The sequence below is a fragment of the Cottoperca gobio genome, chromosome 10 (assembly GCF_900634415.1).
Source record: "Cottoperca gobio chromosome 10, fCotGob3.1, whole genome shotgun sequence".
NCBI lineage: Eukaryota > Metazoa > Chordata > Actinopteri > Perciformes > Bovichtidae > Cottoperca > Cottoperca gobio.
This window is the reverse complement of record NC_041364.1, coordinates 11,220,271-11,247,980: the sequence shown is the minus strand read 5'-3', so window position 1 is coordinate 11,247,980 and position 27,710 is coordinate 11,220,271. Positions and strand designations below refer to the sequence as shown.

At 39.2% G+C, this 27,710-nt stretch overlaps 1 protein-coding gene across 1 annotated transcript in view; it reads right to left on the bottom strand.

Annotated features, from left to right (window-relative positions):
• pcdh11 (protocadherin 11) overlaps window positions 1-27,710 on the bottom strand; it is a 123,770-nt gene that overhangs the window by 27,185 nt on the left and 68,875 nt on the right. Inside the window, exons 5-6 of the mRNA XM_029441206.1 lie at window positions 23,239-23,274; window positions 17,751-17,949 (exon numbers count right to left, since the gene is read on the bottom strand). Of these exons, the coding sequence (XP_029297066.1) occupies window positions 17,751-17,949; window positions 23,239-23,274 (235 nt within the window). The remainder of the gene's footprint in view (window positions 1-17,750; window positions 17,950-23,238; window positions 23,275-27,710) is intronic.

The following is a 27,710-nucleotide window of genomic DNA, read 5'->3' as shown; positions in this document are numbered from 1 at the left end:
AAAAAGAATATTCCCTTTACCCTCATGAGTTCAGTTCAAAGTCTCTTTTTTCCAAACTGAAGTTTATAGGAATTCTTTAAGAAAATGAAAACACACTTCTTTGCATCAGCACTGGGTATGATATTGCTACGTTACTCCCTCATCATTAATAAAAACAACTTCTAACTCTATCATCCTGATGACAGCTTTTGCTCAATCCTTGAAATGCATAGATATGACAGCAATGTGCTGAGGCTGAAGGTGTCAGCTGAGGAAAACTGAATATGTCTCTGCTACAGTTGTAGTTAGCACAACAGAGTTAAGCTCACTATGCTTTAGGAGGGTGAACAGTACATTTTGAAAATCATACGAAAGAAGAGACATTAGTGAAATAACTAAATTGGTATGGACTATTTTTTTTTCTTTTCAACAATGGCTTTTATAATGCTCATTCTCGATGGTCCCAAGGAAGCTGCTTAAAAATGATAATCCAGGAGAGGACGGGACAATCTCCACAGACCTGCCTCAAGCCCACTTTCAACCCTATTAAGAAATATTATGCAGCCTTCCAAAGAAACCTAAACTCTAGCCTTAAACTCTGGTGCCTGCCTGCCTTCCGCCGGCCTCATCCTCTCTGGATGAGCAAGTATGACAATTGAACTCTGCAGTTCATTTGTAATGAATGGTTTGTCTTTGACAGAATTACGTGCAATATAAAGCACTTTATCAAACATTGCAGTGTAACAATGTGTTCTATTTTCAATTTGATTCAATTGATTCAACGTTTCGAAATAAGTTATCCTGTAAAAATAAACACTAGAATGCAACAATAAGGCAGCCAAAGACCCCTCTTTCCCATATGGGAACATACTTGATTCAACCCTTACTTCAACCAGGCAAAATTGACTTCTTTCGGTGAGTTTTTACATTTACAAGATACAAAATGCCCAAAAGTTGTTCAGGTCCTGGATTTACCTCTGACAAGGTGAAAAATACAGATCTTAGGTTTCTCACACTACCCAACCAAATCCCTAAACTGTGGCGCATAAGAACGCTCTGCCTGGCTCCGAGCTATATAAGTGAGGCTGCCTCAGGCAAACTGTGGGACTCTTTATAACATGCAGCAAACGCTTCGTAGCGGCTCAGAATGCATTGCAGATTTTACTTTTTGATTTGTTTTGTGTACACAAAGCATGCAGCTTTTTCCTCATTGGTATCAGTAAGCTCGATCCAGGTGGTACCCTTCCTCTAAGTTGTTTTAAACAAGAATAATTAAAGTACTTTGGCTAAATTAGCTTTCCTCTGTTTGGTTATAACTTAAGGAGTCTACTGTTTAACTTACACTGTAATGTTGGGAAATTACCGCTGATATATCAGCACTGAACTGTAGCTAAAGGCTGTCTTTACTGCTGGGTATGGGTTGTTGACTACTTATACATTTTCTTTTAAGTGACAGTATCTCGTAACGCTGTATAAATTATAGAATATTGGGAGTTTAAGTCAGGTACTGTATGAATAGATGTTATGATAGAACATCACTGCCCATCAGGTGGCCTTGTTTACCCAGCATGCATCTCTCAAGTAGGGTGAAGGCAGTTCAAAGCTGGAGTATACAAGCTTCTCTGCTAACTGAATGCATGTTATGGATTCTAACATTGTATGAATGCATTAAAGTTGCAATACATTTGATTTGTTTCAAGTTACACTCAATGGGCAGTCCGGATCCATATGGACAGTGATACTTGGTGGTATTACTGGATCAGTGTGGGCCCTTTGTTTGGTTTAAACTCAGTGCTTTGTCAATATTTATCACGGGTTGAAATTCTTATAGTACATGCAGCGCTCCTTTAAAGACGGTCTCTCTTGTGGCATATATGTCAATTTGTCTGGTGATTTATTTGTTGGCTAACTGAGCTGGTATCACCTAACTCATTCAGGTAGACAGAGTGTGTGTGTGCGTGTGTATGTGTTTGTGTGAGTCACAGAGAGAGAGAGAGAGAGAGAGAGAATGAGCGAGACAGACTATACAATGCAATCATACTTGGCCTGCATCCACTCACACTGTAATGGGAAAAGCAGCGTTCAAGCATAACTCTCATGAGAAAACAGGGAAAGATGAGAAAATAAGTGGGTCAAGCACTAGGCGTGAGGGGCAGGACTGGCAAAGAGGACCCCACAGAAATCAATGCACTTCTCAAGGCTTGCTTTGGTGGGATATCGAACACCAGAAAAGTGTACTGCGGTGGTAAACGACGAGCTAAAAGCTGGAGTTGCCCTATCCGAGTTTGATTATATAATTCCCAAGGCATTTATTCGTCATCAGATCTTGTGAGATAAGTATCATAATAGTTGTGTATTTTTGCTTTTACAGTAAATGCTAGCAAAAATTGTTGGCCATTATAATGCTTGTCTCCCAAGATAAAAGAAATGATACATCATTGGTGTTCTGGTGTTAAAGAAGCTAATTGTTCTGTCAGTCCCTGAGCATATGCGAGCCGGCTTTCAAGGTAAGTACAAAAGTTATTAAAAGAATAATAGCAAACAAACAACACTAAGAACCAGTATAATTTTTCTTTTTTTTTCTATCTGACCTTCATTTACTGTCAGTTTCACATTCTGACGTGGTATTGTTGTGATTTGTGGGCGTGAAAACCATTTGGCAGAAAGCCTTGACCCTTCAGAGAAATCCTGGCAAGGTTCGTTACTGGTTCACAGTTGATTCATTTGCAATTATGTTTATTGTATTTTGCTCATGGCCATAAGTAAACCAAGAACAAATAGTTTGTTGTAGCATAGCAGAATTATCAGTTGTTATTACGGAAATTATTTGAGCGAATCATCTCAATGAAACACAGACATTTACTAAGAGGCTTTCAAAATTATTATTTTTTATATCTGGATGTATCTGACTAATATGATACTATTCTGGGAGATCTCACTCATTTAATTTAATTTATAATGCTTTGTTCTTATGTGAAGAAAGGTAGAAGAAGACAACAATTGCCACCAATGCTTTAAAATGATATTATTACATAATTATTATTACATTTCATTTAGGAAATGCTTTTGTCCAAAAGCGACTTACAATAAATACAAACAATCATGAGGTTACAACTCTGAACAGCGGGAATCTTGCAAGTACATTGATATATCTTATAGAGAACGTAGCAATTTCACTTTTAATGGATATTTGACACGGTTTAATAGGCGAGGTTATTCTTATCCTAACACTCTCATAATGTATTTTAGTTTTTCAGCGTTGCAGATCATAGCCGACAATGGGCCGTGAGTAACAGTAATAGTCCATCCTATCCTATCATTCCTATCCAAACAGGAATTACCCAGTGCATTGTCCACACACAAGTTAATATAAAGATCTATCTGCATCGCCACCTCAAGCTTTCACACTACTGGCAGAATACTCAAACTCTACATAAATATCCAAGTTAATTAACAAAATAATGTTCATTTGCTTTTTTTTCGGTCCAGGTGTGAGTGAAGTAGTTAGTGAATGAAATCTAAACATCAATTCACTAATTATATATATAGGTTTCAGGGTTAAAAGTCTTTGTGCACAAATGAGCAAAACTGAATTAATACACATTTACATTTACAAGCTGTTCTCTATTTATGCTGCATATATCTGAATGCTCTTTATTTTTCCAAATACCGTCAAGGGCTGATAATTGCTTTACATTTGCTGACAGTTCACTCGTCTATAAATGTTTATGTAACCTGGCTGCTGAGATTCTCAGTCACATGTTGAAACCTTTTTGGGCTTTTGGCTCAATTACCAAGGGCGCTGCTGTGGGAAATTGCAAAGTGCTCTGTCACAAAACCTCCTTTAGACAGACAGCTTTTTTTTTCTTCTATAAAGAGGATCAACATATGGAATCCCTTACGCACACAACACAAAATTGACCATAATTGGGACCACTCTAAATACAAAATGGAACACTTTCTAAAGAGCAACCAGCCATGATGGAATCACGGATGACCTCTGCCTGCTGCATCGCTCTTTCTCTCTTCCTCCAACTCCATTGCACTCTTAGCTTTCCACAAAATGTTTTGTTTAAAAACCAATCAACATCACAATTTAGCTCATGATAAAGATATTATATTGATTGTAAATATATTATATGTGGAATCAGACAACTCAATGGAGTTTCTGTTACCGTCAAAACCTTTATATTAAATCATTTTAAATCATGGCTTATTTAATATTTTCTGCCACCAGGCTCAACATTTAGCAATCAACACTCTGTGACGTTTTTACAAATGAGCTTCTACAAAATTGGAGCAAATGATAAAAAAAAAAGAAAAAGAGAGAAACATAATAGAACTGTTTTTAGTCCTCAGGGGAGAATCCAATATTTCAATGTCACATCTACTTTATATGGTGTATCAATATGATTTTGGCCAGCGCTTTAATGTGATATAAAACACTGTGTGTCCAGTTCAGGGGGGAAAGAAAAACCCATTTACAAATTGTGTCCTCGTTTGTTAGTGCCACGGCACCTCAATTACCCAGTGAGCAGGTTTTTATTTATTCATGCAGACAAAGTCACGTATTCATGAGGATTAACCCGAAACTCGCTCATAGACTGGCAGGCACAGATTGCATATTTTACCATATGAGGAATAGCTGACGCGTTTACCCTCAGAAGATTGAGAGAAAGCAAGATGAGAGAAGGAGGAATGGCTGCATGAGCTTTTGGGTCACTGCATGGTCAGTTTCACTAACTTTATTCTGATTTGTGTTTTCAGGAATATATAAGAGGTATTATGAATAATATGTGTGCAGCGGAGAATGTTCTTGCTTGGGAGAAGCTAAAGAACATATGGCACTATAACATAAAATAGGCAATAGTAACACCTAGGAATTAGTAACACTTCGTGTGTGTAACTCTACTTTATGTTTTTCCCGATTGGAATATGGGTTATTTATCTGAAACTGCAAAAATAACTTATTGCCTGAACAAATACAAACAAAATACAACATCCATAAACAAGCTTAGAAACAAAACAGACAATATATGCATCAATTCCCGTATCTAAAAAAGTTATACAGTATTAGATTGAATGCCACCAATACGTTCCCTTCAGATTAAATGTACTCTCTCCGGAAAATATCAAATCATCCTAATAGCCAAACTTCTCTTCAGAAATTGTTAGGGAAATCCTCTGTCCCATGTCATATTACCCACATTTATCAGGATGCAGCTTAGCCATTACGTCTGGGGGTTTATCAAATTATCTACTTGCAGAATGGCCGAAAATGGACACATTACAACCAGCTGACTTTGTCTGAGCTGCTGCAAAGCAATATTCCGGGATGCTGTAGCAACCAAAAGCAAATTATGGTGAACATAACACAGAGTTCAGTGGAGCGTTAACAGAATGGATGGCCCTATCCTGGTTTTCTATCTGTTGGGACAGATGTCCCTAAGTCTCTGTAACTCGTGTGGTGGCAGCCCTGTAAGCTATGGCAGATGCTCCAAAGGTAAGACAGATGGATTTCGCCAGGGTTCTGTGGAAGCATGCACATCTTTCACTTTGGAAAAATGTATATTAATAATTTACAGCGATAAAGTAATGCGAGGCTGGCAATGAAGAAAACTAAAACTAAGTGTAAGGTCCTCAATGTAAACTGTTATGTGCTGATAAATGAGATATACACTTTACAAAAGTTAGGACGTTTATGTTCCAGGTTAGGACGATATATTTTCAAGGTGATTTAAACACAAATCTTTAGAATATATGCAGACTGTCTTTGCCTTCTTGCCTTAATGGCAAAACATGTTATTCAACACTAAACACAGTTCAGAAAACTGCAGAATAGAGAGACTGCAGTGTGTAGCTAGCTATGCTTTCTTTTGTGTTGAGCCATGAAGACAAAAGACAGTAACAATAAGTCTACTCTGAGCAATCAATAAAACAATATAACTTAAGAAAAGGCCTCCATTCACTGCCTTTGATGACTGTGGTGCTATTTCTTTCTGCATTTATCTATTTATCTGCAGTGCGAGTAGTGGACGTGTGGGTGTGTACTAAGTAAATGAGTGCCTGCTTGAGATCATACAGGGAAGTGTGTGTAGCGCATGTTTATATGTATGCACGTATGCCTGGTATATTCAAATCCCGCCAGCTCCTGACAAGAACTCCACCAAAGCCAGCATTTCACAAACACCATGCCTTTTAATACACTGTGATATCGAGCTTTCATTGTTGGGTAATTGCCACCGATGGAGAAAAAAAAAGAACAACATTTCTTTCAACACAATCTGTGGTAAACTGAAATCAATGAGGCTGAATAGTGTGATTAAAATTTGATCGGATCACTGACGACCAACAATGACAACAAACATGGAACAGAACTCCTTTTTTTTTTGAACAGACAAAGCCGCTCAGTGGTTTAAATGTTGTTCAGTGTGGCCAGGATAATGGAAGCCTATTGATCCTTTTCAAATTTATTCTGAAACCTAAACTTTTCTCAGTGCTTTGCATTAATTTGTGTAAGAGGCAGTGACTTGATTATTGAGGCTTTTCTCTTTGAGTTTTGCAACTTACTTGTGTTGGGCTGCTGTTTTCGTGTTTGAGCTCTTGCAGTAGGAGAACCACGCTGAAGAAGGATCAGTGAGTGGAGGCTTTTTAAAGACCCTTAGGTTGTCAATGGTAGTGTCTTGTGCTTGTTAGTTGTACAACGTGGGAGGTTTGTTCAGCTAGATGTAGATCAAGGTGAACGTGTATGTATGTTCTTGTTTATGCCTGTTTTCTTTGTATGCCTATTGCTTGAAGTCTATGCATGCGCTATGCAACTGTGAAAGTCACAGCGATTAATTTAAGTAACCAAATACCAAATAGGATTTTTAAAACATTTTTATAGAACAAGAGGAGATAATCAGAAGAAGCGAGGAAAGTAGGTCAGGTTTTAAGCTTAAAGTATGATGAAGTTGGAATTTAAAAAGAAATGTTTCTTGCTACCATTTCTCTTTTATTCTCTGCAGATTCATTCAAATGAACAATTACGAAACCATTACAGTTCCTTTGTTCACCGAACACACATACACACATGCACATGTGGTCCGCTCTTTTTTGTAATACACTGTGCACACTGAACTGCATTTATTTTACTTTAAGACTAAAATGGTCCCAGATTGACATTTCCTGGCATTTTTAGTGACTGCCTATTCCTTTTACTCGTTATCTCTATTTTCTTTCATCTTGAACATTTATTGTTTGTGCTTTTCCTGTTTAGGTGGACATAAAAACCATGAAAGGTCTAACAAATCTTCAAGGAAACAAACATTTTAAAAGAGAGCTTTTAGTGATCAGTTCTTTCAGGGATTACTCCCGGCATCCATTCAACATGTATAAGAAGTTAAGTTGCAACTGCCAAACATGATTTTCTATGGTGTGTTATATGGACCTGCTCCTTCAATCATCCTTCATACCATGAAATACAAGCCAGCATGAGACCCCATGGCACCTCTGTCCACACCACCATGTGTTGCATTAAGGCTGTATTATGGCATGGACCAGTGACTCCCAGATGTGACAGCAGGGCTGATCATCAATTATTATACCTCAGTGGATCAAAATGAGCATATCCGCTCATTCCAACATCCCCAGAGCTGGCCTGTGGCGGGTGAGAGACGGCTTAGAGCACCTCCAACCCCTCCGCCCCCTCCACCCGCACCATCCACCATCCCCTCTGCACCTGTATGCTCAGCGACACCAGCCGGAGCCCTTGCCGAGGCAGTGGGACATGCCTCGAGACAACATCTGCCTCCCCTTGGTGACCTGCCGAGTTAAGCCAACTGCAGAATCAAGGGCATGCTCGCAGAGGTCCCTGATTTTATCATAACAAAGATTTTGCTGCCGCTGCTGCCTGTATCTGGCTTCAGGAGACGTTCCAGTCTATTTTCTGCTAACACTGTGAGCTCACCTCGTCTAACACTGTCTTTCTCTCAGTCTGTATTTCTTTGCCTTTCTTGCCACTCTATCTTAAATGAACACCAAGGGATACACCAAAGAATCCAGATCCATGTCTGTGAAGACACCACCCGGTACTGTTACAAAAAAGATTTTTAAAAGGAAATATATTTTAGAAACTTAAAAATAATAATTTCTACACACAATATTGGAAATATGCCATTTCCTTTTGTTAATCCAAGTCTTGTTGCATATTAACAATCTGTTCCATGAGGATTTAGTTCTTGTGAGGGTTATGAATTAGCCGGCATGAGAGAGCCTCTGTATGACAGATGTTTGACACTTGTAATCCAGCGGGACCCCTGGCTAAATGGAATCAGGACAAATCAATGCAATCACGAAGGTGTCTGGGGGAAATGTGGACAAAAGGGACACAGTCTGTCTGCCTGCTTGCAAAGGCTTCTGGCGAGGCTTGAGCACCAGGTCTGCTTCTGCTTCTGCATGGACTGGCAGACAGCTGACTGACCTCACGAGTGCTACATTGCCTTGAGGTTCTCACAGATGCCTCACAAAAAGACCGGGCAGAAGTGCCCCGCAAACTTGACGATGGAAAAAATCTGATGCATGCCTCGGCTCACTTGCTGAAGGGTGCACAGTAATGGAGTTTATGTGTTCAGTGTGAAGACCCTCAAAAGCCCCCTGTCATTTTCTGTTCGGCCTAAAATGTCCTGCAGGGCCTACCTGAAACTCTACTCCCTCAGCGTATCCCATCTTAAAAAAGACACATCCTCTTCTGCGTCTCTTTCTGTCTGCGCTCATTCAGCACAACTCCTTCCTTTCCTTGCCACACTCTCACTCCATTTGTCAGAGTTACCAGGCTGTGAGTCGTCTCAGAAGTGATCCATTTGTCCGTGAATACCAATTTATCAACCAGTCAGAGCATACATTGATCGGGTGGAGATAGGGCCCTATACAGAACAGTGGGGAGAAATCCTGTTCATGGGTGCGCATTCAATATCTGGATTAAATCAAAGTGGAAACTCAGGATGCAGATTAAAAACATACTGTAACCTGCATGCTTTATTATATTGCAACCAATTGAATTAACTGCTGGTAACTACCTCCAAATTTGATAGTTTGTGTGTGTGTGTGTGTGTGTGTGTGTGTGTGTGTGTGTGTGTGTGTGTGTGTGTGTGTGTGTGTGAGAGAGAGAATCGTTATGCCTGAGATTTATTGGGATTTTATGCCCGTGCTTCTGAAATTAATGATTTCACAGAAAAATATTGCATTGCCTGTGAATGACACATTTTACTTGAAATATGTTAATACGTGAAATATAGACAGATGGCATCATAGTTGTAGCCGTCTGTCATCATATCATTGATGTCATTGCAGCAATACTGCAGCTATCACTGTAAATTGAATCTCATCAAAACTGCAGTTTATCTCATAGTGAATTCTTATTGAAAAATAAGCCAGAGAAAAGCAGCAATGTAATTTCACATTGGTCACAGCATGCCTTGCTCTCAGCAAATCTCCGTTGTTTTTGTTCCTCTTTCTCATCCGTCAGCATACTTGTAACATTCATTTAGCTCTGATACATCAATAAATGTGCTCTTTTTAGGACATTGAAACTTTAAAAAGGCTGTGCCATGCTGTATGTGTCTAGCCTGCCATGTTGTTCTGCAGCATATCAAGACAACCCAGGTCAATAACATTAAAGGCTGAGAGAGTTGGTGAAAATACAACCCCTGTGATGCTGTGGTCCGCTCAGCCTTCAGGAGACATATTGATGCACAGTTATTTTGGTCAATAAGTCCTTCTGAGCAGAGGCCATCCTTATCCTTGAGACCGACTGTATGTGAAAAATGAGAAAGGGATGAGACTATGCATTTTAATCTGTCTGTGGCGCTATATTTTAAAGGGGGGGGGGGGGAGAGAAGGGGTGGGAGGAGGAGGAGTGTGCGGGGAGATGGAAAGAAAGAGGGAGAGAGATGCACTTCCTCTAACCCCGTCTCAGCCTCACTAATGCAGTTGTTAACAATAAACCACAGCATCGTTTATACGGAAATATAACACCTCCAAGCCAGAGAATAATGGCTTTATTGAAATGTGAAGCCGACTGACTTCTGACCTCATGAGATCATTTTATAGAACGTAAAATCTCAAATTAGGAGATTTTCAGATACATAAATGTTACTATTTTTCCATTTGAAAGCCAAAGAAAAATCCATCCCCGCTTAAAAGATATAGATTACATGTTTGATGCCAAAGCACTGGAAATGAAATGGGACCTGTTTAGGGTTCAATTTTGAACTATGATGGGGGTAGATGTGAACTTTGCGTGCACAGTCTGTGTATGTGTGTGTGAGTGTACGTGAGCGGGGTGGAGTTGCAGTGGAAAATGTTAATGCAAACACAAGTTCTCAAACTAAAAATGAAAAGCAGTTGGGATTTTTGTAAAAAGCTATCTATAACAAATGGCCTTGAATAAAACATTAGCACATCTATATTTTATGGCTTCCCATGTTTTCTTCCTGCTTCTGAGGAGAGTGAGAGTTTCTGCTCTTTCAGACAGGTATAACCTCAGCTCATCACACTGAATGGACAGCGTGGTTCTTGAGGAACATTGGGAGGTTTGTGGTGTCCGGATCTGTGGTGAGATTTCTTCAAAGTTTAAAAGTAAGTTAAAAATGACCTGGGGAGCTCTGACTTAATCGTGTTTGTGGTTGCTTGATTTCAACCACATTCATTTAAACGAGGATACAAATGACTTGACATGTCTCCTTTTGCATGATATGCTAAAGACACAATTAGCATCCAATAAATGGCTTGCCCATTTCTTTCCTTTCAGGTGTGTTGTTGCTGTTGTTTTTAATGATGTTGCTGAAATCATATCAGCTACATTAGACCAGGGACCAAAGTAGCTCACCTCTCTTGAACCCAGCATATCACCGGCTTAATAAGCAGTCCGAACCATATTCTAGTTTAGGAATCACAGAGTCAGTGAAATGGAACAAAGTGAAATGCTGGCTGGGCCTTTGAGCCTCCATCCTTGTTTGAAGTCTCTTCTATCCCTGCTGAGTTGAGAATACATTGTCCAGAGACACGATCACACTTGGCAGCTATTGATCCCTTCCCAAACCAGACACAAGACTTACTGAACATGTTAACAACTTTGGAATGAGTATTTTAATTGTACAGGTCTTTGAAAAGCCCAGTCAAGTCACGGTGCTGCAGAGTGAATTTGACGCAGCAACTTTTTGGTTTTTCTCTTAAAAATCTTGCTGAACTCTCTGAGTATTCAAATCACATCTCTCAGCGCATTACCACATGTAGTATTAAAGTATTAAATGATGCATACACAAAATCTGTTTCTCATTTAAAAAGTTATATAATCCCCTGAAATAGTTGAATAAAATAACTAAATAAATACAAGTTAATTAAAAAAAGGGATAATTTGTAGATTTGTGCTCAAAACCAAAAAAAAAAGCTTACAGCAATCCTCTCTTGCACCAACACTAAGTTTAAAAATAAATACTAAGTATGTGTCACTCATAATGTGCTGTCAACTCTGAGGTCTGTTTTCAGTTGAAACACTGCTTGTCTGTTTCAATTAGTTTGTAAGTCAGCTCTCAACACTGTGATAATGTGTTAAATGTCCATTATATGTGTTGTTTTCTTCTGGTCATGACATTGAAGCACTTCCATTGCTATGGACACTGTAAATGCCAATGCTCTGGTTGTCCCCAAATCATTTAATATCTTCTCCCGGCTTGTCATGTATAGATCTGGATGTTTGTACCAGAAATCCACTGTCTCAACTTTACAGAAGACTTTGGCAGGGCAACAAAGCAGGGGCCTAATACTCTGGAAAAGAGGGTTTCTAACATGACACTTCTCAGTCGTTTGAAGGAGGGTGGAGAGAGATTTCTTCGAGCTGAGTTGAGTCCTCCAGATCAATAGCTCGTCTCTCTCTCTCTGAGACAACCGATGTGGCATTTGAACCAGATAAAACAAGGGTTCCCCTCCACCTCACCTCTGAGAACTGAGCGCTTCCACCAAATCCCAATCAGTTGAGAAGGATACAGATGAGTCCATCTAAACCCCCTTCTGACTCAGCTTTAGACCCCCGGCGGTCAAAAAAAGGAGAGAGGAAAAAAAAAAAATCTAAATCATCTTAAAAGGAAAGGTCCAATCTATGTAGGTTAATACTCACTGTTGCTTCATTTAGCTCTGTTGCAGGCCCACTGGGGCAGCTGTAAAAAGTTCTGAGAGCCAGAAGGCACAAAGGCTTTTATTTATTTATATGAGAGAGAATATATAGCGGGAAGCAAACTGGTGCAAATGATGTGGAAAAAATGGAGTTTGAAGAAGTTATCTTGTAGATTGTGATAACTGCAAGAAAAGGAATAGGCTGCATTACCATTTTATGTCCGGCATGAATTAAATATACAAGCCACAGCCAGAATATCTCTGATAACATGACAATTTGTAAGGTCATGGTGTGAAATGAATGAGAAATGCTTCCTCCCGTCTTTCAACAACCACCAGCGATGTACCCTTAAGCGACGCACTTCATTCTTAATTACTTTGGTGAAGCCGCTCATTTGTCAGCAGCAGATGACTAGATGGGCTGGCAAGAGTTAAAGGTTGCACTAAGTGTGCAAATGTGTAGAAGGGCATTACTATCAAAGAGAATGCCTACTCAGCCAACTTTACATGAATAAAAAACTCAAGCCTTGCAGTCTTACAGCAGTTCATCATCTTTCCTAACCTGTGGTCAGCCAATTATCTGGATCTTACTACAATGTTGGACTTTAAACTCTCTGAACAAGGATTCTTCTCTTTTACATGTCAGTCTAGTCCTTCCCCCTGGTCGCTGATGACATTGTAACACTAATTACAGCTAATTGTTCTATGCTGAATGGATTTAGTCACATTGCAAATGATATGCCATTGGTCAGTGTCACAATGTTTCCACAGAAAATTCAATGGGGAATGGAAATTTGCACAAATGAATGTAATTAAGAAGCACATTCATTACTTCTAATTGCATATGAGAACCCTCAAAGTGAAACTGAGATTGGACTCGTATGAATAATGAATGCAGCTAACAGTACTGAACACGATGGCATTGTTGCCGTCACATAATGAAGTGCTAAATTATTGGTATGTATGACAAAATGTCGTGATACGGTTCTTGCACCGAGGCTGGACCCGCTCAGTCGTAGACTTCCAAACACAACCGTGCAACTTTTTTTTTTAGTTCATGCTTCCTCATGAAATCCCTTTATTCATGGGCAGATTGTGTCTAGACAGTTGAATTCCAATCTTAGCGCAGGCTCGGTGTTGGTGACCAGACATACTGGGTAAAGTCTGAGGTTTGAGAAGTATTAAAAATTCAAGTGGTCCCTGCACACTAGATCAAGTCTAGTGGCCTTTTCAAAAGATATGAAAAAGGGCAGTTGTAAATCAGTCAACTGGAAACTCAGTCTGAGAGCTATTATGAAAATGTTGGACCTACAGAAATCAAAGAGTTGGAAACGTAAACCCCACAAAGTATGAACCCAGCAAGCCTTTAATCAGATTATTTGTCTACTGGCATCATGGAATTATAAAATGTTCTATAAAAGCCTTAGACACAATTGCCCAACGTAAAACACAATTCAAATATCAAACAAAATCATTTTTTGAAATTTATTATTTGATGACGCAATTCCCTGTTGTTGAAAAGTTTGTCGTTTTATAATACACTGTGCTGCGTGTTTAAAACTATAATCTTATTATACCTGCAGTGTTTAAAAAGGATTGGCTTATTTTAATAGCAGATTTAGATCTTAGACAGACAAGGTGTAAGCTGGTCATTTGAAAGCCATATGCCACAGATTAAGATACGGCACTATACTGTACAGCTTTTTCATATTTCTTCTAGAGACTAATGCACTTCTTCAAAACTGTCTATAGTGAGCTGCTTGTAAGAGGGGAAAAGCACAAGCTCTTAAATCCCTCGGCTCCGACAACAGGAGAAAGAAATAAGTATATTACAAATCGCCCAGAGAACAGAATTGTGTATTGTTTGAAAAATGTGAAGGATTTAGACTCAGGGATTTGGTCCCACTTTGCTGCACTTTGTCTGAAGGCTTAGCTTTGTTTGCTGTTCATGACATGATGATTCACATAAAAAAGCTTTTCCAGACATCATAAGGTCAAGATCAGGCTGTCTGAAATTAATAAAAACATAGGATTTAATTATTTGATGGCAAATGCAGTCAAACCACTCAGAACAAGGCCAGTGCACATTGTTTTTTTAAAACAACAACAACAATCAAATCATCAGGACATCAGTGTGTGAGCCAAGATGGGTCAAGAATAAGATTTTCATCAACTGGGAGCTTTTAGTATTCCACTTAAACAGTGCACTTAGTGAATCCAGGAAAAGTCAGTTTCTACTGATGCCTACAAGGCAGACCTCTGTAAAACTGTGCAGAGGACGCCACTGCACTGACTCAGTACGTGAAAGAAAATCCGCTGAAACAGTACATCCTTCATATTCAAGGGAAGAGATGCATCGCATATCATTATGCATTCCTGTTTTTGATGTGTTGATGTAGTGTTGCAATTTGGCCTAAAGGGACAGGTACAATTCATCATGCCTAATTGTTCTGGATGTGTAGTTCTGCAAAAGCCAGCTGTAAGACGTGAGGGGGGTTGGACCTAAAAACACACATGCTAATGATATTAATTTGCAGCTTTTATCTATTTGTCGAGACAGAGGAGGAAATATCAAAAAACCTTTTGGAAAAATGTGTGAAAAAAGAGGCGACAGCACAAAGACTGATGGCGGGTGGTGAAGTCAGCCTGGAGGGGGAAGCAAAAGCCCATAAAATGAACAGCCGCCTAACTCATAAATAATAGAAACATAAAATGTCATATGAACTTTATTTCAAGAGTGGGTGGTCTAATAAAGATGCAGGTTTAAAGAGGAGTTGAGAAATTCATTGTCATAAGAAGGCCACATGGCTTGCCTTTGGCTCAGACAATTATTCAGTGCAAGTTGACATTCTGGTCCAAGCTGAAGCACCTTTACGAAACAATACCGCGTTTGACTCCTGAAATTCTCTTCTCTCTTGAGTCTTTCAATCTCTCAGCTCTATTTCTCCCTCTTCACTTGGAGTCATTCCATCTCCTCTCCCCCGTTTCCACTTTTCCTTGTTCTTTTTCCGCTTTACAAATTCAGTCGACATAATAAGAGATTGCCACCGCCTTGCCAGCCTGGTGCTTATTGATAAAACAATATCGTATCCATCTCAGGCCCCCCTCTGTCACCAATGCACTCTTCTCTGAGACGGTCAACATCCACGGGATGCATCTCTCTTTTTGAACTGAGCAGCACAGAGTCAAAGTTTATCTTTTAACTTCTGGAAGGAGAAAATGTAGCCGGTTGACTCTTCAAATGATGTGCGAGCGTGTGTGCGAGCGTGTGTGCGAGCGTGTGTGCGAGCGTGCGTGTGTGCGAGCATGTGTGCGAGCGTGTGTGCGAGCGTGTGTTAAATCAACGGCACCTAAAAGCAAATGAAGAAACTTTCTTGACTTTAGGTCAGAATATATGGGGTGTAAAGTGTATTTACTTAAATTATAGAAATATTAAATATGAACTTCCTGTATATCTTGGCAGCCTGGAAAGGCAAGCAATATATATCTGAAAGCTGAATAGTTCTACATATATTTCATAAGGAATAATATATATGTACATAAAAGTAATCAAATCACTTCTTATATGGTGTTTACACAACCCCTTAAATATTATCAGGTACTTTTTTTATGGTATTATCAGTAAGAATTACATTTGCTTTAATATAGTTTGGTGTCATAAGGTTACAACAGAGTATTACTAGGGGCGTTGACTTTTTTAATATCCAATTACTAATATTAGACTCCAATATTACACTCGCTGTAAGTCTGTTAACACACTCTCACTCTGATTTTTAATGCAGCAATTTGTAAGAGTACACATGCTTTTACTACATTAGCATGGTCTTCTATCTAAAACTAATCCACTTCAACAAATATTACCCGAGAGGAGTAGTAGGTAATAAGGGCAGTATTTGAGTAAGTTTATGAAGTATGAGATGTTTATGTCACTGAATATTAATGAGATGATGAGCAATTGCCTCTGTATGTGAATGAATCACATATATGAATCACTGCTGTCACACTGCTGAATACATTAAAGGGAACAGCTGGGCAAGGAGTGGTTTGATCATTAGATGTATGTGTTTGAATGTGTGTTTATGTATGTGCCTGGTGTACTGATACTGCTGTGTGTGTGCATGTGCGTGTGTGTGTGTGTGTGTGTGTGTGTGTGTGTGTGTGTGTGTGTGTGTGTGTGTGTGTGTGTGTGTGTGAGGGAATATGGAGGCCACCTGTGTGTGGCTATCTTGTAAAAACAAGATTTCTTGCTGTAACTTGTAATATCTTCGTATCAAAAAGAGAAGAATCACATATGGAACGGACCTTTGCATGTAAATGAACAGGAATCCATCGCCAGGATGTCACCCATCTTGTCTAATGTCTAACAAATGCATTCACACTCACACTCACACTCACACCGAAGTCCTGGGCATGTGGAGGCAGGTGCACCAAAGACTGTTGTCTCACTTACAGTTGTGACACAATGGCTATACTGCACATAGGTGTATGCAAAGCAATCTATTTCTACCTGTCCTGTAGATATTTTTGTCTGCTGGATAGAAGAAAAAAAAACAGACTTGTTTTTTTTTGACAGGTAACTCCGTGCAAGGGCTAATGCATTTCTAGCAATGATGCACACAGGCCGCAGGAGGAGTGAAGGTCTGCAGCGATCTGAGCCTCCATCCGGCCTGTAATACACTATGCAGGGTTATCTGCACAAAATAAAATCTAACCCACCAGGACTAGAATATCCAGCCTGAAGTGGAGGGGGTTGGTATGTGACAAGGACAGTGATAGGGGAGTCAGGATAGCCTTGTTCATGTTAAGGTGGAGCAAAATCATTTCAGCAGCATCATTGGCATGCTGCTGGTGCACAGGCTTAGGATCTACGCTACAACTGGTGGAAACAACCAGGGTCCTCTGTGCTGTGTCTTAAGCATACTTCTTTTCCCCCTCAGCCAGTTGTTTGAGCAATGATTTAAAACAAATCTGTTGTATATGTATGAGGAAGGAGTTGCGCATCCCATCATTCAACTGGGGCTTTTTATGTAGAACATCATTGGGCAGTAAGCCAGGCAGTGACAGCTGTCTTGTGAATCATTTGAATAAATTCAGCAACAGAGTTCCAACTTCAGAGGTGCAATTCCCCTTACATTGCTTAGCTTTAGCACAGGACAGCATTTACAAAATTCAGACTTACAAACTAAATTTTGATAATAAATGCAGCGTTGTGCAAGTTACACACTTAGTATTATTTTTGCACTCCCATGACAACATATTCACCTCTTGTTTTGATTCAATCCAATTTAGTTGCATTTCTAATATGACTGAGATGGTTTTTGTGAAACTGACAAAAAACGGTACATGGAGCAGGAGTTAATGACCTTACAAAAATAGCGTAACTAGCTTGTTACTAGTTATTTGACAGAAGATTGTGTCTTGTTAAATGTTTGCAAAGCTGTCTCGTTTCTGAGACAAACACAGCTGTAATCTCAGTAAATTATTTGACTGTCTAAAAACACAGATGGCCATTTATAAATTACATTATGGAGAGTCAGCCTCGAAAATCACAAACAAAACATAAAAATGAAAAATATAAAATAGTAGATTTGCCTGTTGCCTGAGCAAAAGTCAGTACTTACTAGATTCAGGGTCTGAGTTTCCATCTCCCTCGGTGCGGCTGTTAGGTGATGTTTGCTCATAGTACTCCTCCTGGGGGAAGCTGAGGGGAAGAGGCTGGGTGGTGCTGGCCGTGCTGCTTGGCTCCGGGTCTCCCAGCCCGCTGTCACTGCAGCTCTCCTGGGAACCGTCTGGAAGATGGAATGTCACGCGGCGCTGGGTCTAGAGCACACCAACAAACAAGGAACCTTCCGTTAGATACTCTGCCCTGTTTAAAATGCGCAAAAAAGTTTACAAAAAACAGCAGTGGAGTGTGGGTGAGAATGGAATAAACCATTACATGATAAGTCAGAGAGCCACTTCTGTAGTCCTGTAGGTCACACGTAAAGACCAAGTTTAATTCTATAGAGCAAGAGCTTGAGAAGGGCTGAATAAATAGTGAGATACATGGTTTAATTACTAAGCAATTTTAAGGGGCCTAACATGTGTACCTACTCCAACACTGAAGACAGATTGTGCCGTAGAATAAAGGCTTACAAATGAGAGAAAATGTCCAGGTTTCGAGATATCCACCTCTGAGATTTCTTCTTCCACAACAAGTACAATCGAGATGAATTGTATGGTGCTCACAGCATTGACAAAAAAAAATTACATTTAAAAAAGTTTCAAGTATTTCTGAAAAACGTAATAGAACACATTGACAACGGTCTTCATAGGGAATATTTTGCAGTAGAGAGTAGTTACAATGCAAACGGTTCACAGTGAGGTATGTCCAGAGGAACAAGGACATTCATTCTGGAGATACCACATTGTTGCTAAATGTTTAAAAATGTAGTATTTCAACGCTTTGAGCGTCACAATTGAAATTACTTTCCCCTCCTTTTTTTTGAGGCACAGGACCGAAATCTCAGACATCTCAAAACCTGGGACTATAAAACCATAACTACCTACAGAGCCATATCACAACACCTAAGCTAATGACCAACCTTGTAAAAAAAGCCAACGTCATCATCAATTTAAAGTTTGAGATTTAACCTCAATTATTGCTTGTCTTTTACTTTGTTTAAATCAAAAACACTGACTCATTCATTTATTTGCCACCAGAGAGAAACATTTAAAATCCCGTCCTGTCGTTCCAGAGATGCGTACACCTTGGTCCTAAAGAAAGTATCCGTTATAGGTATTCTCTCTGCTCCTAAAGAGAGTCTTGGCACACCTCCAACGACAAACAAAGATTATTAATATCATCATGAGTGGTGACAACAATGCTCGTTTATGGGTGAATGAGTACTGCGAGGCGGCATTTACAAGGGAAATCCTTTCCTAATTGCATCAAGTGTTGTTGTTGTTACACGCCCAGCACTGCATCCATCATCTTTACCTGCTTTTAGTTGGAAGATATGCCAAAATTGCATCATGTCACCAGGGGGACTAATTGAAACAATGACCTCGTAACCTAAAAATGATTTCTGGTCTGTCGAGTCTAGCGAATTACTTTTCAGAGAAGAAACTGTGTAAAAGATTTATAATTGAGACTTCCCGTCCTGATAAAAGAAGGGATGTGTATTAACAGGTTGAACTTTGTCCTAGTTTTCCCTCTCATCCAGTTTAGACACATAAGAAGTGGAATGTGTGTGGAGGCTGAGACTTTGATTTGTAAAGTCTCGGGGATCACAGGAGTGTGGGCATTTCTTCTGAAAGGTGTGGGCCTCTTTGATTTCTCTGGTGGTTTACAGAAGTTCATGTTGCGACCTTCCTTTAGAGCTAAAAAAGAAAACACATCCTGTGTGTCTGCTATCATGTTCAGCGATTCATCCATAAAACAAACCGCACGGTTACAATCGTTCATATTGTGAGGCACAGTGCAATCTGTAGATACCACTGATTTCATTTTTTACTTTAGTTTTTTTTTTTTATATCTTTTCCTTTTTCATTTGACAAAGAAAAAAAAATGAGGAGTGAGAAGACCTGACTCGGCTTTGAGGTAATACCGGTAAAATTGTCGCAGTGATATATACTGTAGCTTAAATTCATGTCTTCACATGACTCCCCGAGTAGCATCATACTGCATCTCGCTGTATAGGAGCATAAAACACATCAAATATAATTACGCCCTCAGCTTCGGTTATTGCGGTGAGTTTTATTCGTCCCATTATTCAAACTGATAAGAGAATTTTTTTTTCAAAAGCAAAATACAACTATCTTGATTTTTCTTCATCGCTGTAGCATCAAAAAGCATTATGTGAGTCCTGAATTTAAAAACATCATTAAGACATGCTCCTTTAAGCTCAGGAGGAGGTGATGTCTCCGTGCTAACATATTTTACCCGTAGCTACTATAGTGTGTAGATAAAGCGCTTATTGTTCTTTGATAAGACTAAATAAGGCTTGGCAAATTGGAGAGAGGGAGAGTGTTATAAAGTCTGGCACTAATGAAGGACAAACTGCCAAAAACTAAGTGCACAAAAAGCTTCATTTAAAAACTATCAGAGAGGGTTGACTAACCTAAATCCACACAATTAACATCATGAAAGCACAACTGACTGGTTTTCAATGCTGTGATGTTGAAACAGCTAGCTAAATATTCTATTCACTTGATTAATCTAGATCCTGAGGCCACAAGTCACTCTGTGTGTGTGTGTGTGTGTGTGTGTGGTGTGCGTGTGCGTGTGCGTGTGTGTGTGTGTGTGTGTGTGTGTGTGTGTGTGTGTGTGTGTGTGAGTTTGTGTGTGAGCGTATGCTAGCAAGTAAAAGACAGATAAGAAATAAACAAAAAAAAGGGCGCACAGTCAAAGAAGTAAACACACACAACCTTCGACATGTGTGAGATAACAACTCAAAAACAAAAAGCTTTTTCTTGCTGTTGTTTTCATTAGGAATGTACATGCACCACACTCATTTCTGACCCATCTTACAAATATGTAATGCAGAACATCTTTCATTTAATCGTGTTTGTTACTGCATGTGTTGTGACATCGTCTGCTGCCAAAAGGATGAGGTATATTTCTAAGGTTCTGTATAGAAAGGAGTGTTTTTCCCCACTCCTCGTGCGGTTTTATTCATTTTCTAAGACAGAGAGGAGACGGATACCTTGTTGGCAAAATCATATAGTTCTGTATGCCATGTTTGCCCACGCTTTCAAGTAGTCTAAATATCTACTTGTTTTCAAACAGCATTGGCAGCTGTTTCTCAAATTACTGGAGGATGCACGGAAAAAAGCAAGTCCAGGTTCCAGCAAAAGAAAGAGCCCACTTATGGAAGGTTGGCAGCGCTACAAAAAGCATGCTTCCTCTCCACATGACTCTAATTATTGGAAACTTGCTCCAACAATGGCATCCAGAATCTATTAGAACAAACAGCTGTCCGTGACAATTAGGACATAATCATTTTGCATAAGGGAGTGTGTTCATTTTTAGACGGCTGTTTATTCAAGCCCATTCAAGTTGGTGCCAGATGTTAAGAAAAGCCTAATTTGATTTCACGATGCACTCAATACTAAGTCGTTTAGAGCGACAATATTAATTACAATTAAATACCATTAATGGGTCTTAAATAAATAAAAGTTTTGCTCTCAGTGGGAATGACAAATGTGAATAAAACATCAACGTCGAAAGACAAACATGACAAACAAAAACAAACATTCGCCGAGGAGTCAAGGTGAGTGTTTTGCTAAGCATTATCACTTATTTAAAGAAGCTGCCAGAAATCTATAAAGCAAAGACAAGCTGCGGTAAGAGATATCAAGACCAAACAAAGCCCGTTCAGCCAGATAAAACACTGCCTTGAGAAGTATGTACACAGAGATAAAATGAGCAGGAGAGATGCATGCCAAGTTCTACCATATAACAAGCCAGCGAATCCAAAACCCTCCCTCTGGTAACCACCCAGACAATAGGCAGATTGGGCTGGATTCACTGTTACCGGATTAGAAGTCCGTTATATTTAGATATAGGAATAGAGGCCAAGTGGCTGCAACCTTGTACTTTGGTAGGTCAAAGCTCTTTGAGTTATATTATTACAAACTTTACCCCTCAAACTACCACTCTCTAGAAATAGTAAAGAATTCAGTCTTGCACAGAGAATGACTTGGATGACAACCACCTCACTTTGAGTGATAAACAGGGACCACTTAGGAGTGAATCAGGGGAGATTGTCGCTGCCATTTCAGATCAGGATCAGCTTGCGGGCAAACCTAGACCTGCATAAATCTGTTCAGAGGAGATGGTGATTTGTCATGTCTCACATGTCTTATGTGGAGGGAAAAAAATAAGAAAACAGCTACGGCGAGGTATTCCTCCCAAAATAATTTCTGTCCCACACATTCCTATTGCCACATCCACAAACATGTTGTTCGGGATTTCACTTTGCGGGTGTGTCCTTTTGTTTTTGTACATGCTGTTCCAGCGCAGTGTATTATGTGTGAGGTGATATGCCACTGTGTGTGAAATGATGAGCTCGCGGGAACATGCAAGAAGGAGGTGATTGTAGCAGCAAGTGGGTTGACTGAGTACTGGGGTGATTTGTGACAAATCAAATTCTAATCAAGTTCATCTGTCATCTGTTCTCTGCGCAACATGAACTGTGACTGCATTAGTGATATTCGTCAGTCATAGCAAAGCAGGGTATTACACCGAACTGTAATGTTCTTCTGAGAACTTCAAATCATTTTTAATATGTAGTCCGATGCACCAGCTCTATTATACAATAAGAATCCGAAATTAGACTGCCAATGTGGGACTGCTCTCCAAAATCTAGTTATGATTAAACACACAAGTTGGGGTGTACAGCAACATTCTCTGCTGAATAAAAAAAATAAGTTTGTGCAAAGTGCAGAAGGAACTCTGACTTTCAGTGGCCACAGACGAGTGAACTCTGTGACTGTGTACAGACATGAACTGAAAGATAAAGAGAGGAACACTGAAAAGAAAAGAGAGAGTCTGAAAAACTTTACAATATCCTATATATATATATATATATATATATATATATATATATATATATATATATATATATATAATGATTTAAAGGGATAAGAAGAAGTTGTTGCTCTTAATGGATAAATATGAAGTTTGAGTATTTCTGTTGTTTCAATAAAATACTACATGGTTTGAAGGGAAAAGAAATCTGTGGTACCATACAAACCTCACTCATAACCTTTCAGTCATATTCATGCTAGAATGTGGTCATGACAGTATCAAAGCATTTTTTACAGAAAGCTATAAAACAATTATAATGAACAAGATGAATATATCATGCATCGCTATTGGATCATATTTAGTTTCCAAGGGTTTCATAATCATGATGGTTTTTTAACATTTGAACCACAGAACCTTTCAACTGAAGTTAAAACAATAGATACAACTGTGCTTTTGAAGTTTTCAAATAGCAACAATATGTATATTTTGGGCAAGAAAGATTATAAGGGAGACATGCAGATTTATTGCAAAATAAAACGATAGACCTTTTTACTTATGGAAATGCACATGCAAGAAGGAGCAGAGAACAGACTTACATTCACAGAAGTTATCTTGCCAAGTTGACAGGCCTCCTGCAAAGACAGAAGAACATTTCACATCACTGTCTTACTTCAACTCTACAGAGGATTTACTATGGAAATGAATACGTGGAGCAAACAAAGGAAACTGCACTGGGATCGTTCCAGTCTTCATAAAGTCAGTCAGAGTTCGCAATTGACAACCTCATGGATTTTTTTTGGTTTAAAGTCTTTTTTTAAAGTTGGAATAGAGATTTAGGATACATATTGATTTCTTCCTCAGACGCAGAGTTTGTACAGCACATTTCTGTGCTCGGTTGGCACGCCAACAAACCGGGCTGCGGAGCATACACCCTCTCCCCAGAAATGTAAAGAATAGGGCAAACCTGACATCCTGACAATACAACCCATACAACTGACACTTTGATAAAGATGTTTTCTCTGCATGTCAGGGAGGAAAGTGAGCAGAATATCAAATGAAGCATCAAAAATTAACAATAAACAGCGACAAGCTTCTAAATTGGGAACAAAAGACACCCGCAAGCTTGCAAAATAGCATCCTCTCTCTGGGGACTGAGATAACTCACAGAGAGATAAGAGTATTTAATTTTTAATCACCAATTTTGTTTTCTTTGTACTGTGTATAATAATCTAAGTACATGACTTGATTTGCAAAGAAAATAGAAGAAATCTGGCAGTGAGGAGCCACTTAGACAGGGGAGAAGCAGAGAGGACTGCTGAGGTGGAACGCTGAAACAATGAACAGGAAACAAGTTCATGTCAACAGATTATCCCGCCATAATTGTTCACCAAGGGAAGTTGCTACTGAGTGAGCGATAGAGCAGCTGACCTAAAGCTATTCATCAAAAAATAAATGGAGCTTCAGGTTGGACAACTAAACTAAATTCAAAAGTAAAGTCTCCAAACGTCTGACAAATAACTACCTGGAACAGTACATTAAACTGTATTGTAAAGTATTTATAGTAGTATAGTGTTGTGTGGAGACATAGTTAAGATGTACTAAAGGTATTTATATAGGTAACCATTAAGTCATGGCATTGTTATGAAGTATCTAGTTAAATTAAAGACATGCAAACTGAATATTGTTGACCACAGTAACAATATTTACTCTGATGAATAACAATGCATCACCACAGTTTGACTCTTCTTTTTCAAGATTCTGATTTTGTATTAAACATTTTGTAATGTGGCAGTTTCAGCACATGCAGCCATTAGGCCACTGCTCTGCTCTATGGCTACATCTTCATCTTTAAGTGTTGTGCTGAAAACATTCAAATTAACTTCAATTTCAAACATGATACATCATAAGTGCAGCTATTTCCTTAAAAAATAGCTCCGATAACCCACAGCCCGTACCCGTTGGACAGAATCAGTGAGCAACTGGTGAACATAGTGGAGCGTTTGGCAGATAAAGATGTAGATATTACCCACAGGAGTTGGTGGTGACTAAAACAGAGCTATGGGTAAACATTGGGAGAGAAACATGACTCTTAATGAATGACAATGTTGCTTTGTTTTGTGTCTGCTTGATGAGTACAGAGGCAACTGTTTCCTAACATGTTTGCAATGACAACTTTATAAAGTAATAAGTCAATGTTGCTCCCCCCCGTGTAGCAAAAACACTAATACATGCAGGTTTATTGTCTGAAATAGGTGACAGATAAATGACGTAGAACAATATTATGACTTATGGCTCAAAGACATATGCTAGCTGAAGTATCCTGCTATAAGGACCCTATATGTCGGTTTGTATAAAGAAATTCCAAAAGCGCAATCATCATACTCACTTAGAATAAGAACTTATTTTAAATTGTAAAATTAAGAAAAAAGGAATTCGCAATGAATTGATGTATACAATTGTTTTCATTTAACATGGCGCATGCACATCTAGGCTATGAACAAATAATATATAGACACAATCTAACGCACGACTGTTCTGCAAATGGAGACATATATAGGTTATGTCTAAAAAAGATTTTATGACCTTGTCGTAAGCTGGAAAACATAATTCATACTGTACTTCAAAACACCTGACTATCATTATGGCTGGAACTGCTATAGCACTAACCTCTGTGAATTAATTGACAACTTTATTTTTTAAATACGTGTAAAAAATAAATATTTGAGCCCACCAACATGTGTCAGGTCTCATTTGCATCCACTGACCAGTCATTTAAAGCAGGATTTTACTTGAGGCTGCCATCAAGCAGTTGTTTCTTCTCCAAGTAATGTTTTATTCAGCATCCTGTGACACGTACTTCAAGTTGCCAACCAATTAAATATATGATAATGTACATGGGAGATCTGAGAAGGTGACCTATGCTTGTCTCACACTTAGATGACATTCAAAATAGTAGTTGTACATCTGATTGCTGGAGACCATAAATATGTGAGTTTCTTTTTCCTGCTCAGTATGGATTGGTCAGTGACCCTCTCTTTGTAATATGCCTCTCAAACTAGTGCTTTCAAAGCACCCACATGCAAGCCTGGGAGAGAGAGAGTTATGCTTAAGATAAGTGCATTTGTTGGTGAACCACATCAAAGTACAGAGGGATGTCTTAGCGAGCGAAGGCAGTGGAGCTTGAACCGAGCCTTTGATCACCCCAGGCACTCTGATCATTAAAATATTGGATAAATAATTGATTAAAAACACCAGACCTTATTGTGCTATTGTTTCTGTATCCAAAATGAATCCCGATTTTGAAATACAGTGGCTGCACAGTGAATACATGTATGTAGGTAGGAGTGACAGAAACATGTAGCCTATACCGTAGCATTGTATGGCATGTAAAGCACATTCTGACTACAGTGCAGGCTTTCAGTTCCCCAGCACCGAGTTACAGTATCAACTGGAGACAAGTTGAAGTGCTGCAATAACCCATCTTCTCCAGTGAGGGTCTGAGCCATGGCATGCCAGGTTGGCACAGAGGTAGAAGGACTGGGCAATAATCAAAATGCTTTGACAGAAGGTAGGTAAGAGTGCATTCCAGCTGTGCGTAGGTGACTGGAGGGTAGCTAATATTACATCTACGCTGGAAGCCTGCAGTGTGCAAGAGAAAGACAATGAGCCCACTGTGTGCATACCAGGGATATTAAAAAGAGAATTTTCCATCAGCTTTTGTACATACGCTAGTAAATCTCCCTCAGTACATTTATGTTTACATTTAGAGTATAAAAAGGAATATAAGTTAATCAAAGATTTATAACTGAGAACACCAGGCCACCGAGTTCTTTATTGTATTACCGTACATACCTCTAAGCATTAATGCCAGGCAATATATATATATATATTTGACAGTTAGTATTAGTCATTTTATTTGTAATCTTGTGTTTCATTTCAACACAACCAAATAAAGAGTACAAAGCAAAGCTACAAGTAATAACGGCGAGGCAACAGCAAACAGGGCAAACCTATTTACTGTAAGTCATTGACTGTATTATCTAACAACTCTTATTTCATCAGAAAACTCTGAATTCAAGCACGATTGAGAAGCACATAAACAAAGGTTTGCAGGCACAATACTGTACGTAAAACAACCGCAGCCAATGAAATAACTACATCTGAATTTCTAACGTCTTGTTATTCCAATTTCTTTGACGGGATTTTCCCCTGTCCTCTGTGATGACACAGAGGTCTGGGAACATTACTACGTTCTACTATGAAGGAATATCAATCAACTTCATCTTCCTTGTGCTCCTTTTCAGCAATTACTACAAAATGATCAGTTGGCTTCACAAGGACGTATTCCACCATTTTATCATAATCATATGAAAAATGAAACCCAGCGTTTAAACATTTTGTACATGTCCTAACTAAATTGGTTGACCTCCTCAATCTACCAAGAACAGGATAGCATCACGGTATAAAACTTTGTTGAGTTAATAACATTAGCAATAAAGTCAAAGTCAAAGTCAAAAAAAAAAAGGTGGCTGAAGACGATTTGCTGCAATTTGTGAAAAATAATTTCAAAGAGTGTATGATGTGATAACTTCAAGCCACACCGAAAACCTTGAACCCTCTCGTCCCCGGGGTCCCCGTGCTCCTAATAGTTTAACACTAATGAGATCTGCTGCTCCCATCTCTACAACCTCCCACGTCACAGTACACTATGTAGTGTAAATACCTTTGAAGGTGGTGAGAAGCTTAGAGTGAAGCAAAGAGACAAGAAACAGACCAGCCAAAGCTTGCCTTTGCGTATTTCACATTTGTTTTGACTCTGACTTCGGAGTTCATTGATCAGGCTCACTGCATTGTGTTGCTGTTCAGCGAGTCTCCCTGAACGAAGTGTGTGAAAATAATGGTCAAGCAGGATTTGTCAGGACTTCTGGGTACACCAGAAATGTCAGGGCAGAGCCACAGTCCACGATTTAAGCTGTTTAGAGAGGGTGCGAGAAAAGCATGTGGTCCTGCTATCAAGTGGTTATCCCCGTGGATGAGATGGATGTAGCTGAATTTATCAATAGAAGAA